The 17,632-nt window shown below is 44.0% G+C and overlaps 1 protein-coding gene and 1 long non-coding RNA gene across 5 annotated transcripts in view; one reads left to right on the top strand and one right to left on the bottom strand.

The window, feature by feature from the left end:
- Ds (dachsous cadherin-related 1) overlaps positions 1-17,632 on the bottom strand; it is a 299,205-nt gene that overhangs the window by 28,030 nt on the left and 253,543 nt on the right. For all 4 annotated transcript variants that reach the window (XM_083086173.1, XM_083086174.1, XM_083086176.1 and 1 more), the window contains 2 exons: positions 2,508-2,671; positions 1,765-2,169 (listed from right to left, as the gene is read on the bottom strand). In XM_083086173.1, the coding sequence (XP_082942299.1) occupies positions 1,765-2,169; positions 2,508-2,671 (569 nt within the window). The remainder of the gene's footprint in view (positions 1-1,764; positions 2,170-2,507; positions 2,672-17,632) is intronic.
- LOC145963901 (uncharacterized) lies at positions 3,123-5,788 on the top strand. Its single transcript, XR_014436298.1, has 3 exons — positions 3,123-3,261; positions 3,349-3,563; positions 3,619-5,788. It is a non-coding gene; the product is annotated as an uncharacterized LOC145963901 (long non-coding RNA).

Below are 17,632 nucleotides of genomic sequence, written 5' to 3'. Positions count from 1 at the left end.
GTCAAAGAACGAAAAAAAAAAAAAGAAAAAATGTAGGACCGGGAGTGTATAAGGTCGTGTTCCGCACATGAACTCGCGGCTCGCAGATGATGGATGATAGTAGAAGGAAAGGAAAAGGAAAGAAGAAGAAGAAGGAATAAAAGAAAAGAAAAAGAGAGATATTGCGACCAAGTTGTCTTTGCGGACGAAGGAATCAGAAGGAATATGTATTACCATTAAATGAAGAACTTGATATGAGAGCAGCAGTATCTAATTGCATGTTATTAATTTACGATGGATAAAAGAAAAGTACGCTTACTGTAGCTAAGTTCTTCAACATTCTTGCCCTCCATTTCTCCATCTTCTTCTCTCTAATCTATGCACACTAGCGACTAAGATATTGTCCAGATACCGACAGCTCACAGATCTGTTCCGCCGATAGATATCAGCGATGTATACATGTATACTAGGAGAAAGATAAAACGAAAGATCGAGCAGCTACGAAAAAAGAAGAAAGAGAAGAAGAGGATAAGCAGACGAAAAAAAGAAAAGTGAGAGGCGCCAATCGCGACGACGTCTCTGGTTCTATCTCGTGTATATGCTGTATTAAAAATATGACGTCATTTAACGAGACTATCTTACAGCAAGAATCCCGGCATCATTCATCAATATCTTTGTACATTCGGGATTACATCCGCTAATTAGCGCGGGGAAACGCTTATCAATCCCATATCGGATATGTGTATTACCGGAAATGTGCATTGCTGTTATCATTTTTACGGGCCAATCCGTGTTTGTAAGATTCATAACTATTGCTTCGGATGCGCTTGCATTTTCTCAATGCGAAATTAAACGGGACGAATGTAAATCTCTCTACCAAACAAATTCGCGCAAAGTGCGAAACTCAGAAACTCAAGTTTCTCAATCGAAACACTATTTTCGGTATAACCGTACGTGACATGATAAATCTCCTATCTCGCGTTCAAGTAATCGCTGGAACCTGCTCGTGAAATGATCGACCGTGTAATGCGCTCCTGCGGGGGCCTATCGACTGTTACCTATCAATTCCAGACGCTCGCGGAACTCGCAATCGGTATCGACCGGCAACATGCCGCGTGCACGCGCATTTGGATATCAGATTATCAGACATTCTTTCCTATCCATCCACCGGTCCGAACTGATCCATCACGTAACTTTGTAGAGTAACATCGGTTAATATCTTCACGGCGCGATGCAACGTACAGTTAAATCCCTCCTAGTCGATGCGAGAGGTTAATTTTATTTTTGCTACAAGGTGAACTTTGCAAGTCAACGTCTTCTTTTTCTCCCTCCTCCGCCTGCTTTTCTCTTTCGCGAGAAGCTATCCGGAAAGGAGAGAACGGTAGTTGTGATGCGTATGCCTCGCAATATCGAAAAGGAGCAAAGGTTCACAAACGCGTTCTTCCTGGTTGTCCCGGATAAAATTACGCATCCCAGAGACGGGATACAAAAGGCACAGGAGCAAAAAGAAGCCGGCTACGAAGGAAAAAAGGGAACTCTTTGGCGCGAAGAGATGCCGATGAAGAGCGAAAGAAAGACCGAAGAGAGGTTGTTAACTTCTACCATCTCTCCCGACTGATCCAAAGTTTCTCGTTCTTCTGCTCTCTTTCTCTAACATGTACACGTATACAACGTTTTAAATCTCTCCGTCTCTCCTATATCCGCTTTCTTTTTCGAAGAACCCTACCGCATCCTCTCGACAAACAAATGCTTGCGTGACGGGCGTGTAATGAAGATTTTTCTCACCTGGGAATCGAGCCTGGCGCCTTCGGGAACCTCCACATGATACTCGTTCCTCTCGAACACTGGGGGGTTGTCATTCACGTCCTGCACCTCGACGCTCAAGCTGAGGTTAGCCGAGAGCCCAGCACCGTCCAGGGCCCTTATCAGGAGACCGTGCCTCTGCTGAGTCTCGTAATCCAATCGTCTCTCCAAATAGAGTTCGCCGGTGCGCGCGTCTATCCCGAAGAGGTCGTTGCTGTTTTGACCGAGGACGTAGTGTATCGGCAGTGACGGCGTGGTGTCTGGATCGGTAGCATACGCCACGTACAGGGGTACATGAAGAGGATGAGATTCCGGCACAGAGATGCGAACGTTAGTCGTTCGGAACGACGGTGTATTATCGTTTATATCCTCTACGATCAACTCCATCTGTAAATAAAAAGGTAAACGGTTGTGTAAATGTTGTATAAATGAAAGCAATTCGGCAGCTAATATTTCCTTCATTAAATAAATGAAACGTTTCTTCATGTCTCACCGATAAAATATTAATAACGGTGAACTAATCACAATTTTCAAGTACAATGCTAACAAACACCGATCGAATGTCTAATAATATTTGATAAAAACACAAAAATCATAGCAAACTTTTCGCACACTCGGTATTATTACATGTGCATTCAGGGTAAATATTGAGAAAACGGATAAACGGCTATGATTATGGTGAGTTAATACCGAAATGATGATTATCTGGAAGATGTGCAATTTACCTGGCAATATCCAACGGAACCTCCATTACGTGCTTCGATGCTGAGAATGTATTTGTCACGTGATTCCCGATCGAGCGGCTGTCGAATCCTCAGCATCCCCGTGTTGGGATCCAACGAAAGATCAGCTTCCTCTCTTACCAGATAAAACCTGCTTGGTCGTTCGCCTGAAAATGCAGAATACATAATTTAAATAATATATACAGATATATACGTGCATCAGATATAAGTAAAATTGCTTTAAACGAAAGAAGAGAAACACATTTTGTGTTAATTTATTCACAATAAGTCTCGTCGTCTTTCTCGCCTTCAACGGAGGCTAATTAAAAGTTGTATCAGAATAATCTCGATAAATTATGACGCGAATATCAAAAAGTAGTTTGGTCTCCGGTTGCATTTGCATGAACATTTGCATTATCGCAGCTTAGTTTTTGTAACGACTCCAGATTCGACGGGCGTGTTCACACCGAGTTGATTGACGCAAGTTGTAAATAAATCGCGATATATATTTATGTCGTTTACGTGATTGAATCGGAAGATCGATTAATCGAAGTCAGTTTCTCTCTAATCTATCGATCTTGTATTAACAAACGATTTGCTTTTAACAACTGTCTTCGACAACCATAGCAATTTATGAAACAATTGCTGCAAAAATACTTCGGGATGACTTAAAGAATTTTGCAAACAAGCTGTATATTGCAGAAGGACGTCGGTAATCTTGAGTGCTGCAGCATTCAATCTTGCCAACGATATAACAGTCAGTTGCTCTGTACTATTTCAACTCGCCAAATTAGAGGCAAAGTTACGGGCGTCTCGCTACTCTCGTTCCTCTGGTTCACTTCAGCGGTGAACGAATTTATTCTCTCCGCTGATAAAACTCCGGCGGCATTGAGTCCACCGTAAAAGAAGACTAGCCGAGGTTCGCTGCTAAGCAGATCTTTTCAAGCGAGAGCTGTCGCGCATTGCTGAGATCTCATTCGTCACGGTTACGATCGGAGAGCGTTGCTCGCTCGAAGGATCGTGTCTGATCGGTGGCATGATCTTACAGCAAGATCTTCGGTGAGTACGGTCACATTCACACACACACGAGCGTGAAACGCATTTGTGTCTGTAGGATCGCGTCCGTTCGATGATACGAGTTTCGTCCACCGAATAGCGAACGAACGGGGCACGTGCAATCGACGAATGAATGATGGCGGTTTATCGATTCCACGACGTCGACCTCGCTCGACCTCCTCGCACGAGTCGGCCGGGACCGCCCGGTGCCGCTGCCTCGGAATCAATTAATAGCCAAATTGGCCGGTCATTACCGCTGGCAGATGCAATTCCGTGATGAACGATTCGTGCGCGCCGGCCTGCTTACATGCGTGTATCTCGCATAACGAGTGCCGTTGGCTGTCCGCACGCCCACGTCCTCGTACGCCAAGAACCGTAAGGATCCTACGTTGCGGGAAACTGAATTGGAATTATCACGGCTTACGATGTCGGGATTTCTTTAGATCTAACGCATCGCGCCGACGCGACGTGTCCCCGATTTGCCGTTTGATAGATGATGATGTATAATTGGACGGCTTATTACAGGAAAGGGCTCTAAATCATTAGTTTGTCAGTATTGAGTTAAAGACGGATCGTTAGCATACGCGCGGTCTTTCGCTTCGATTTATAAAAAAAAGAATCCTAATGAAATTGATGAAAAAATGTCTCTTCCGTTTACTTTTCGCAATCACGGCAATTAACCGTTTTTATTAATGATGTTTGAAATCCGATTCAACGGTTCGTTACAACGATATGAATTTTCTACATTATTCAGCGTCGTGTCACGAAAACACGTCATCGTGAGGTCACATCCAATTATAGACAATCACGCGGATAAAGGGCACAGCACACGTACCGATAATTGCTCAGATCAATCGATGGATGGATCGATCAATTGCGCGCGGTGTGAACCAAAACGGGAGTGAAACTACGCATTCGAGATACATCCTTCCTAGATACGTTTCGATAAATCCCGCGGATCTACCACGAGGTGATCGACTGCCATCGATTCCGATCAAGTTTCTTTTCCCGTTGTTTGCAACGGGAAAAATCAGGTAGAACGAAAACACTGTCGTCTGGATGAATTGAAGAGTAGTAGCCGTGAATATTTCCATTTCCACGGTATTTCGTGACATCTGCGTCGTCGTCGACGCCTATGTCTCCTATGTTATCGTCGGTGACATCGGGTGACATCGACCCGTGCCTTCGACCAGTGCCTTAAAGATGGTACTCGGTCGCGTACGTGGATGGCATAATTTATGGACCGCTATTTATACTCGATCCAACTCGTCTGTCCTTTTCCTCCGTTTCCCCTTTCGCATCGATGCTCGCGACAGTGTGTGAGAGGCGTATCCGTATACATACATTTACACGCACGCACGCATACACATACACGGCGGTCAATGGTGCACATATTTTGGTGCACATCTTATTTTGATAGAGAATTAAAACAAAATCCTTCGATTCTCAATGCTAAATAACTCCAGCACTTAGCACATGTCGAGAAACATTGATACAATCCTCATCATCCTTAGTTTGTTTTTTAGCATTTGAAAGGTTGTTCTCGGTCAGACACCCTATGTATGAGTACATATTGCGTGTAGGATAAGCGCACGTGTGTCTGAGATCACACACACGCGCGAATCAACATATGTAAAATATATATATATGCGGAGGATGAAACACTGCGCTTGCGTGAACATATACGCGCGGCGCGCGTGTAATTACGCGTATATGCGTTGGTACCGCGAGACTGGTCTGGAAGACGTACACGTTTTATATCCCCAGCGATACCTCTACCCATCAGCATTCGGTACCCGTGTTATTAAACGTCCGCGTGATCTTTTTCCACGGACTCTCGCCGCGAGAGGTGGGTCCGCCGATCCTGTACTACTCCCCGTATATAATTACGATTTACTCCGCATCCCGATACGCTGAGATACCGCTCGAGTATCTTGCCCGTGCAAAAGGATTTCGACGCGCGACTTCGGAAGGGTATGTGACATGCCGGACAAATCTGTGTCCCTTCCTTCGTAAGCCGCCGTGGCGAGAAAGTTAGCCATTAAGATACGCGCGGCGACGCATTTGGTAATAAATCTTAAAGGATAATAAAATTATAAAGCGCGCATTAAATCGCCCGTTCTTCGTGAGAATATCGCACATCGTAATTTCAATTTTTATCTTGTGTATATCGGAAGATTAAAAAACAATAAATATTATTATAGTTTGTTATAACGTGAAATAAAAGAATCTTGAACGATAAATAAAAAAATGTTCTCAAACAATATTCATAATAAATTAAAAAAACTTATGTATATATTGAAACATTTATACGTATCTTATATAATTTTAATATAAATTATTAATATCAATTTTTTATAATATCAATTTTTTTCGCTATATAGGTGTACTTTATAGCAATATAAAATTTATTTAAAACAAGTTTTTTTCTGCAATTCAAACCTATACATAAATCTTCCACCGATTTTTGTTGCACAAAGCATTATTTTTATTTAGAATAATCGTCGCGCAAGGTGCACGGTCACGTTTTTCTCTCGCTGGTACCGAGTCGCGAAGGCTTCGTCACCCCGGTTACACACGCGTCCCTCCGGGGTGCCCACGTGGGTGTAACGAAGACAAATCGCTCGCGTATTTGATTAATTCGCGAAGATCGCCGGTCCAGCGCTGGACCCTCTCCACCTCCTCCTACTCGTATCCCTCGTCCTCCGGCACCGTGAATCGAATCGAGAGCGAGTTTTTGCCGGCGAAGCCGAGGCAGGGAAGAAACCCGTAACGTACTCATTACTGATTCTCGCCCTTATGCGTTCTCGACACGAATGGCACGGTCCGAGACGTTCCGTCCGATTTCTATGAGAAATCCCTCATAGCGACTGACCAGATCCGCGAATTAAATGTGAAAATGTGATTTGTAATCAAGCGTATTAAAACGAAAAAAATTCAAAATGTTTAGATGTTAAAAAACGTAAAAGAAAAATATCAAGATTTCATATTTGCACATGTTTGCGCTATGTCTGTAAACATTACAGCGAGCTTTCCCTTCCTTCTGCATCGATAAGTAGTCTCGGATGGCGTAGGTAGCGATCAATGGTTACTGATCAGCATATCCTGTTTACGCGGCATGCGTATCCCCGCGACCAGATGCATCTCTTACATTCTTGCACGACGTTTCGCAACGCGATTCTTAGGTAATGACAACGCGAAAACAGTCGAGATATAATCCCGCATCACATTCGTAATTCCCTTTCTCATTCAATTCTAAACAATGCAAGTAAATTTACAGCGCGTAAGCGTATAACTTATAATCTTCTCCAAGCGTTTTTTATTATTCGTCGTCCCTCTTGCGCTTCCCGCGAATTTCTCCTTCATCTTCTCTTTGCTTTCCACAAGGCGAGGTAACCCTCCCGTGTTCCACGCGGCCGACGTCGTGCCAGCCCTTTTTGCTCCGTCCTCCTCTCTTATTCCGCTCTATTCCGCTTCACGGTCCTCCCCTCTCAACCGCGCAAATGGAATTCATTTCTAGTTCCTTGACTCCCGTTCCCTGCTCGTCTCTGTTCCCGTTTCCAAGTCCTTCTTTCATTCTATCTCTGTTTAATAGCCGTTGATCCGTCCTGTTTTCACCCGAGTCGTTCTCACGTGCGAGACGACGACGACGACACGATGACGATGACGAAGACTGAAGATAGCCGTGCGATCCTAGTAGCAGGATCCTATTTATTTCTCTTCGATAATTCTCCCGGGGCTACATTTGCTACTCTGATACGTACGCATGCACGTGTGTATGCGTGTTGTGTGGGCAGCTGTACCGGCTATGAGAAATCGAAGCGAAGCTTCTAATTGATGCCGAGAGGATATATCGAAATGAAGTCGTCCTGTCGCAGGAAAATTGCTCGTTGGTGCGACAGGCACGTGATAATATTACACGTTAATAAAAAATTGCATTCCGTAATATGTATTTTCAAACTCAATCACGGGAGTTTTATCACGCAACGGGTACATAAATCGTGCAACGGGCACGTTAATTATCTAAAAGGCGGCCTGAAAAACAAGGTATGCAAATGATTTTCCGTTAGGATGACCGATGTTTTTCCTTTACGCCAAATAATTCATAAATCATTAGACAATTTTTTAATAAAACACGTACAAATGGCGCGGTTTTAATCTAGCAATTTTGCAAAAATGTGATACATTAATTATCTTTCTTCATTACTTGTTCCATTGATAAGCGTACTCGCAATTTATGTACGCACGAATAGAAACGCGTGTCGCTTTTATAGAATAATGTAACGCACAAATTGCTCATTAAACAATATCAGTTTTTCATTAGCATTCGTTGGTCTCTATTTAAGGCACGGTAAACTTTTAAACGATAGAATTTGCGCTCGTTCCCTGCTGGGTATCTTCTCTCAAATGTAAAAAAAGACATCTCAATGTCACGATCGTCAGCGATGTTTGACGCGTGTTCGCAATTACGCGCTCCTTTGATTAATCGACAGACGCATTCATGAATAGTCGTATCGAACGGGCGCGCGAGATGCGCGAGCTGCTCGTCCAGTCGTGCAACCTCATTTGACTGAGAATCCCCCGACGCAGGGTAGTTGTAACCGCCGCTAGCAAGCCGGTGATTATTCACTTTGGTACACTAGGTCGATATTCGCACGACTGCGTGCGATCTATTCGAGCAAACGCGTGCGCGCGTGTCGCGCAAGAAGCCCAAGTAAAAAGTAATTGCGATCGGTAGCCGAGTCGTTATATTGAAATCAAGATGTCTGGTACTTTCAATCACGACGCTAAACTCTAGACAAGATTATCCTCTTATATGTAATGGAGTTTTTCTGTATTTGCGCCACACTGTAGATTGACTTGCCCTCAGGTGGTTCTTGATGAGATTTCCCGCGTCGCTTCTTAAGGGTTTTAGTAACGCGCTATTAATGTTTTCCTCTGCACATGTCTCAAGTTTTTTCGGCCGCACGTGAAATCTTTGTCAAATCTTATACTTTGCAAATATTGGAAATGTTAAACTTTTCTCCCTGTAAACGTCAAACGCATTTTCTGGTCAGAATAATCTGGACGAGATCAGCTGACTAGCCATTCTGATGACATTCTGATTAAGAGACGAACCATTGAATTTTAATCATTAATAGACCGTCGATTGCTGTTCTCATATACATAATTGAATGTACTGAAGCCACTGCATCGTACGTTGTACACGTCTGCTCCCAACGCAACTAGAAGTCATCAAACAAGAGGCAGCGGCAGATAATATCTCGTTGAAGGCAAGACTTCTCTACGCAAATCGATTAGAATTGCTTCATCTGGCCGATCGCTTCCGTTTCGCCCCTTGGCACCTCTTCTCCCGTGGTGAAAAAAGAGCCGCAATCTCCGCGCCGGCCAAACTATATTTATCGCGAGGTACGCAGCGGTATTAATTATTCGCCACGCTCGCAAGTCGCACCGTGCACATCGAAACGCACGCAAGAACGACTTTGGGTTTTTCTCTTCTTCGAGCCGAGTTCCGAGCGCGATAAATCACAGATCGATGATCAGATCGTATAAGGTCTCGCAGCACGAGATCGCTTGCCTACGCGGCCGGCGCGACACGGCGCCGTGACACTCGCGTGAAGAGCGCTTCTCTTATTTTGCTAATTAGCTCGTAACGGTGCCTGTCCCACTTGAGGTCGCCCGAAGGAAGCCGATCATCCTCTCAGGGGCGGTGCCGTCGTGGCAAACCATCGCCGCGAATTACGAGTTATCCTGTTCTAAATATGGGTATCGATGCAAGCCGCTCTTTCGCGATATTCTTATCAGATAAAAACGATGTATGCATAGATATATCGCGTTTATAACATTCAAAGTCTTAAGTATGGAAATATATTGGAATAAATAATTGCGTTTATAGCAATAAAATTATTACTAGCGGAATATACGAATCTAATTGCGATCTCTGCTTATCAATTTTTTTTAAATAAAATAAAATAATTGCTGCTAAATTGTGCATCTCTGGTAATATAATGGAATGAGAAAAAAGAGCACGAGAGCAATCGCAATCTATTACGTTTGTAACGGGACATTTGCGTGTCTCCCGTTTTGCTTCGAATCGCGACAATCGATTATTCCGACAGAGATCGTGGAATGTCCGGTGTCCCGAGTCTTCCAATAAAAGGCCGACCGTTTGCATAAATCCGTGGATTTTTTAATTGGACCGGTAGGACTGTGTCCGCTTATGGCCGACGATCGAGATAGGCATGATCGTGCGGAAATGATCCGTCGAGTCCAGGCGCCGCATCGAGCGAGGAATTGGATTTCTTCTCGTTAATTAGGAAACGGCGCGTAATCAAATTTCGAAAAATATGCTTAGAAACTCGGTTGCAGGCACGTAATAGCCATCGAATCGTTCGTCGGCGACTATAATTATCGCCTGGCGGCCTCTCATCTAAAAGCATATCTTGATATCGCAGTCGTAACGGTGCTCCAGAACAGTTGCGCGGCGAACGCTATAAAAGTCGGAGTTTAAAACACGCCGATTCTCAACCAAGCCGCATATAAATATAAATATACGATGAGAAATTTAGCAGACAGAGAGGGCTTCTAGGACGAATCTTGGCGTGCTATTAACGACGATAAAAAAAATCATACGTGTCGAGAAGAGAAGTCGGATATGACGCATCGTGATAGCGAAACGCCGCGAAATCTCGACACGATCGTATCGGGATACTCGCCGAGAGGAGGGACACCGTCCAGGATCGATACGTGGAGCTCGCCACGACACTCGCCGCCGTCACATAGCGAAAAACGATCTGGTACTTAAATAATGATGATTAGCCGCGCGGGTCGTGGTAGCGTCGAGCGACGCGACGAATGCGATGAAGAAGCGATACCGTGGCGGCGGTATGCTGTCGTTGACGGGGGTCCCGCTCGTCCCTCTTTCTTCCCGTGCTCTCGCGCACGTTCTTACGTCAAACCACCCCGGCCCCCATCCGTCCGACCTGGTTCCACTCTCGTTCGTTTCGAACGACGTCGGTGCGCCCGTTTACGGCTATATCGACGTCCCGTAGCGAGCACGAGGGCCGCGAGACGTTCAACATCCGAGGTCGCGCCGCGATCCTCGGCCGGAATGATATTCGTTAATGGGAGGACGGCCGCTTTTTACGCGGCGAGCTTGTAATTGAAAACTGGCAAGAAATTTAAAACGCTCAATCTCCACGACACGTAAACCCACGATCGACTCTCTAACTTTCGGATCATATGTCTCGAATGATCGCGAATGAATTATCGAGACACGAGATATTGACACTTCTCGATCTGTCAGATGGAACGTATCCATCTTACGGATATCTATTTTCTTGTTTGACACTTGCCGGATTGACAAGTCTAGATTTGTCTCCCGCGGTGAAACATCCGCTTACAGCTGTATTTCGCTCTCCTCAACGTTCTACAACGCTACTGTGTTTACTGTGTTGTGCAAATAAGGATACGCATCTATATATATTTAAATATTGTTTTAACAATAATTTGTCGCGAACCGGTGAAACCAACTGAAAGATTTACACATTGTGACTGGAGTGTTTCTACAACCGACGACTGAAGAAAGTTTTAAACACGCGTAACTAATGTAAGGTTTGTTGCACCAGCGCAACCACGGTACCCAAGTGCAACGTATACAATAGCGCAAGAAACGCGAACGTTGGACTGCTAAACAAACGAATAGAGCTCCGTAAAAGATATCTTGGAGGAAAGACACAGCTAAATGGTGCAGTATACGTCCGGCGAGGACGGACGAAGAACCGGAGAAGAGAGACGGTAGAAAGTCCAGAAACGTGCGGCAACCGAGAAGGACAAGACAATGGATGGCGACAATAAGACTGCCCAGCTTCCAGCGACGTGAAAATAAATTAAAATGAGGCCCCGCATCGGTTACCGCGGCACATCTACCATTGCTTCTCTTAACGCGCGATGCGCGACGCATATTAAAGTAATGACGTTGCTCGATTTGGCGAAACAAAAGTCGCAAAAGATATTTTTCGCGATTGAAAAGAAACGTCAAATTTTCTCCAAAATAGTAAAGAAATAAAATTCATATTTTTTACCTTGATTTTCTCAAGATGAATATTAATTATGCAAAAGGTAAGATCATGGGTGCACAATTAAAGTTATATTATCGACAATGAAACAAACCAGATTCGACACGAGTCAAGGTGGCACGTGATCCAGCGATCCGCAACAACAAGATAGGATTACGATGGAGCGCATTGCTAGCTAAAACCCGAGCGGTAAAATCAGCGTTCATAGAACATGTGCGCTTCTATCGCGCCTTCCTGTTTCCCCCCTCGTTTCTTTTCTGTGTCGGGACAATCTCATCTAGGATTACACCACAGTAATTCTCCCCTAGTCGACCCGACGAAATTCCAGGCGAAGCGAAGCCGCTCGAGGGATCGAATCGCCGAAGGATCCGAGAAAGAGCGGGAAAAAGGTACATATATATGTATACGCGGCTAAACACGTACACTGAGAAATCTCTCCGCTTGCCGCTCCGTGCGATGGTAAACGGCGATAACGAGGCGCGAGATAAGAGGCGCATCATACAAGGCGCGGAGAGACGGGAAGAAGGAGGCGAGAGTCCACTCTATCTCCTCTCATCTTCTATATCGTCCCTCTCTCTTTCTCGTACTAAGGATTGCTATCTGTGTATCTCACAGTGTCCCGCGACTAGTAAGAGTCCCTTTAATCACGTACTATAAGACAAATCAAGGAGCTAGCGATTATCCTATAATGACGAAATATTTTATGTTGTTAAACATGAATTACATTAATCTTTTTAATATAATAGATATAAATAAAAAAATTTTTAATACGTATTTTTTTTTTATATTACATCATGTGTATTAATATCGAGTTTATGGTCATCTGTGAATTATAATTATATACAGTGATGAAGCAATTGTAAAAGAGAAAAAGAGAATTTTCAAAGAATCTGCGTTGGAAATAATTCCGAGTCTTAATATACTACGAATGATCTTGATAAGCTTTTTCACGAGTGCAACCAAATAGAAAGAATATCAATCGGTCAGTTTTTTGTACCTTTTACCGATGAAGTAAATTGCATTGACCAGGCAAAAGATAGCTCGCGTGCATATTAAAAAATTCTACTCTGCCATTTCCTCGGCTCTGACAGGTCTCGATATGTACGCGTAATGGTGCATTACGCGTAATTAGAATGCCGAACGTAAATTTTAATAAAATCCCTCGGATGCAGCGTCTTTTTATTCGCATTCTCGGATCGATTAGCGCGATGCCACGCACGCTACAATGTTTAAATCGAACAACGCACGAATACCGGGGGAAAGACAAGAACCTCGCGATCGCCGGATCGGAAAGCTATAATCGGTTGCAGCGCGGTCAAGATTTCTGCTCGCTGCTTCTTTTTACTCCGCGCGCCTATAGCACATCGAAAACGATTGCGGTGAAGCGACGACGTACGTGTGTAAGAGGATGTACGTGTACGTGTATCTGTATTCTGCGTTTGTGTACGCGCGCAAACGTGAATGCTCTTACGGCCGAGAGATAGCGAAGCGAACTTGCGCCGCGCGATGTATCTCGCGAGCATCTGCGAATTCCACCGATCTGCGAACGACCTCCGCGGTGGAATACGCTTTAAGACGCTTTTCCCGAGATTCCCCAGCCAGGCCGAGTATCTTTGAATCGCGACCCGAGTAACAATAGCCGCTGCAACAATCTTACCATTATACCTCTCGACAGCAACAATGTAGCGAACAATGATAAAATAAATTTAGAGGAAAGAAGCGCGAAGACGCTTGAAAAACAACTTTTCATAGGACTCTGATATTTATCCGAAGTCTTGGTAGATCTTTGCAATTAAATTTGTCGACAATGTTTATCACTCGAATTAAATTTAATAAATAGCTCGCACACATTTATTTCATCTATCATTCTCACGGTACGTCTTTGCTTGTCAACATATACAGTCAGTTTTTTTCAGTGAGCGATTTGCATTCGGCAATAAATAGCTGTCGTCGAAAATGATATAAAACCACGGAAGATCGACCAAGAGAACGATCAGCAAATAGGATTATCATATCTCAGCCTTCTCCCTCTTTCTTTTCGTTTATACCTTATGTCTTTCTTCCCTCTTTAAAAATGTTAATACATATTGATTCAAAGGACGCACGTCAATTATGCAGGAACAAAGTAGTCTTTTCGGTTGCAACAAAAAAATTTAACGCAATTTTGCATCAGTCTTTCCTGTAAATTTATTTTTCTCGAGTGGTTACTGAAATAAAATTATAAAAATGTAAGAGGGTCCTTATTATCTCGTTGATAATAAGTATTATAAATACACTCGCGCATAGATAATACGAAGTGATAATCTCGTAACCCCCTATTCGCCAAAAAATATATCTCTCATGACAGCCATACCCAGCAGAGGAGTAATGAAAACATCGAATGTATAGTCGGCGACAAGGTAAATTAATTACGCGCAACTTTATACGCCTCGATTCCTCTCGGCTATATATATACGCGAAGGAAACTAATTAAAACCTCGGGGACAAAGGCGGTGGCGTGCATAATTTTAAATAACAATCGAGGAACAAAGTACAGGAAGAAAGCGATTCGTGAAATCGGCGGGGGTGCAGAGAGAGAGGGTTGTTTCGTAAAGTCGAAACAGAATGCCGCGAAGGAAAGGTGCGGGCAAACAAAGTTCCGGGAAGGTTACGCAAATCAGAACCCGAGCGGTCGTCTTCCTGGCAGCGTGGCAGGTATCTTTATCCGCGAATCTTCCCGACGCGAGTTTAAGTCGGGCCGCCCGTCTTCGAGGTCCGCGATGGTAGGGCCGATCGTCCCGTGAAATTTGCAAGTCTGGCGAAAGCACGACGTGCATGAAAGAGAAAGAACCATCCGTGCAACGGAGAGAGGAGAGTAGCGAGACTCGCGAAGATTGAACAAGAGAAACGAGGATGAGGACGAAGAAGAGAAACACAATCTGCCGATCTAATGGCGCGGAAAAAGAGACGGAATGCATCACGCTTTGATTGCGTTCGTGGAAGAAATATATTGTGTATCTCGAGCTGATGAATCCATGCGTAATGAGACAATAATTAACACATAAAAATGAAGTAACTTGAGCGTATCTTTAATTCGAACGAACATTTCTTAGTCAACGATTTGATAGTCGACGAGAGTGGCGGATTATACGCTATTTTGAGACGTTACGGCCAGATCGTTTCACGCGCGTTATATCCGGATGTATCTTTATGGTCGGTCTTAAACGACTGCAATGCACGTTGATCTTTATGGTGTCATCGTTAAACTGGTTAAAAACAGACTATGTCGCACGGATAAGATTAAGATGGGATGTTCGGTTGAAATAGTTTTCTTGAAATATCGATCCTGTGTTTCCCGATTTCCCACCTTTTTTTATTTACTTGTTACCCCATTAAAAATTTGGACGGTTAAATTTGCAAATGTTGTAAAACTAAATGGCTTAGATACGCGCATCCTGTCGTAAAATCAAAATTATTTATTTTACGTTTCTCCGATACGCACAATCACGCGGCGACGCTCTCGAGAGAATGCGAGATACGAATCGCGGGGTGAGATGCATCTAATGCGATCCGCCAATTGCGACGAGAGGACAGTCGACAGTCAGCGAATTTTGGGCTCCTCTTTCTCTCTCTCTTTCCGCCGACATTCTTCATCTTTCATTCCTCCTACTCTCACCCTCCTGTGCCCCTCGCCGCACTCGCTGTCTTTTCTTCGCGCAGGGAAGACAGAAGAGGAAGGGACGTGGGAGCTCTCAAAGCGAGCGCGCTGAGCGGCGATATTTAAAGCATATGCAAAGAGTGCAGCTTCGTAGCGGCAGCCCCCTCGATAGGGAGAGAGGGGCAAAAAGTCTCGGACAATGGCGGCTTGCGTTCGGCTGCCCGGAATCCGACTCACGACGATTTATGCGACCTCGGCGACGACGACGGTCCACCTCCACCTCTTCCTCCTCTCTCCCTCCCTCCCCGACTCCTTTCGCATTCGTATCCCTCTTCCTCGTCTCGCTCGTTCCAATCTCTTCGTTCGGCTCGTGTCTTCCCGACCGGCACTCGAGAAGCGCGCATTCTTTCGACAAGAATGCCAGGCCCCGAAAAGTACACGAAATATTCGATCCAAGAGTGTTTGGCAAAATCAAAATTCGCTGCGTTACTAATTAGCTTTGAATTCAAAAATAACGAATCGCCATAAATATGAGCGGATTAATAGTAAAAAATAATATTTGCAAAAAATTTCAGACATTTAACCTAAGCTCAACTATGCGAAACTATATTTATCATACGCGCCTTTTATTACTTTTCGAAACTTTGACCGCAAATCACCGAGATGCATAATCGCAAGAAAGTCGGCGAGAGAAGGAAAGTGTGACTTTTTGATGAGCAGTCACCGATTGCACGTCAGCTTTCTAACGAAGATGCTTGTTACCGTCGTTATCGCTTCTTCCGCGTGCTGCGAAACCGCTGTTCAACAACAGCTATCTTGTTTTATGTTCACGGATTCTCGCGACCAAGAAGAGAGCAAACTATCGGTGTGTAGTACTATCCGACCGATTGACTGGTCTCGTCGCGCGTTTGCAGCATCGATTTCCCACACGATTCGCTCCAATGGCACTAATCCCGTGGTATTTTTTATGTATCCATCACTCCCGCTTTCGCTGCACGCTCTTTCCATGCACGCTGCAAGAGCACTTTAAGCAAAACAAGGTCAGACGATTCGATTTCGATCATAATCGGTTTCTTCTGCGCTCAATTTCGATTTATCTCCATGTTTCATTAATTTTCGAATCCGCGTCATCACGATTTCTGGACATTTTCTACTTTCTTGGACAATACATTCAACTCGCTGGATTCGACCGCTCGTCCGTGGATAAGATAAGACTAGTCTTTTCTAGTCGATGACTCTCTACCATAAACTCAACCGTAAACGTCAAATGATTTTTCACTTTATCGCCAGGTTTTATGGAAGCATAACTATTCGCAAACCAAACGACTGCTTCTCGATACGGAATTCTATGTCAGTTTTAATAGTTTTTTTAAATCGAAATGATCGTTCTTTCGTCGGCTTTCGTTTCTTAATAATCTCTTTTGCGATTCAAAGAGGATTCGGGCAAAGTTTGCTTATCAGAATGGATGGTAGTAAAGTAGCCTTTGTGTCTCGATGTTTTACGTTTGACTCAATTTGATAGTTTAGTATCTCGCAATCGAGATAAAAAAGCATTGATTATCTTAAAATTAATTTGATTAATGGAACATCCGCTGACAACGAATATATTCGCGAATCAGGACTTTGACTGCAAACACGCACCATATTCTTGAAAAAACAAACAGATAATCTTTAAAATTTAACATTATAAATTATTTTAGATTAATCGATATATCAATGTCAATACAATATATTTCTACTAATATTAGAAAATTATATTAAAATAAAAGTATTTTATGATACAGTAAAGATCTCATCGTCGCTTTGTAGCTGTCTCGTTAGAAATCGATCGATCAATATAACTGATTCAATCGAAACGCGAAGCCGAGTGCCATTTCATCCCATTTCGTCTCTGACTCGATCTGATTTATCGAAACAGGTGTCGCAAAACGGATCGCCGGTGTACGTCAATGCGCGCCCGCGAGATTTCTCCCCTTCTCTTTCTCACACAACCGAAACGAACCCCACCTGTGCCGACGATCGCCGGCCCCGTTCAACTTTAATCTGATAATCTGATTGGCTGCCGTGTGTCAAATATTGCGGGCCTGAGTGTCAGGCCGCGTTCTTCTGCGCGAACTGGTTCTCGGCCGGACGCGTGGCCGATTGGAAGTCGGGTTCTGAAACCGACCGGTCGATTGCGCCGATGCCGGAAGGACAACTTTGAATGCGCAACGCGCGAGACGGCGCTCGTTGTTTCACGTCATGTATACAAGGCGCTTCCCGTTGCCTTTTATCATATTTTATATTTTATTTGCCAGTCTCTTCTTAAGGGGTACAGATTTTTAACCGACACTGCGCGGAATATACGACGGCATAAG

The sequence above is a fragment of the Camponotus vicinus genome, unplaced genomic scaffold (genome assembly GCF_025532165.1).
Source record: "Camponotus vicinus isolate PSW18456_S1 unplaced genomic scaffold, iyCamVici1.0 SCAF_13, whole genome shotgun sequence".
In the NCBI taxonomy this organism is placed as follows: Eukaryota; Metazoa; Arthropoda; class Insecta; order Hymenoptera; family Formicidae; genus Camponotus; species Camponotus vicinus.
The sequence above is the reverse complement of the archived record's forward strand: the minus strand, read 5'-3'. Positions and strand labels throughout refer to the sequence as shown.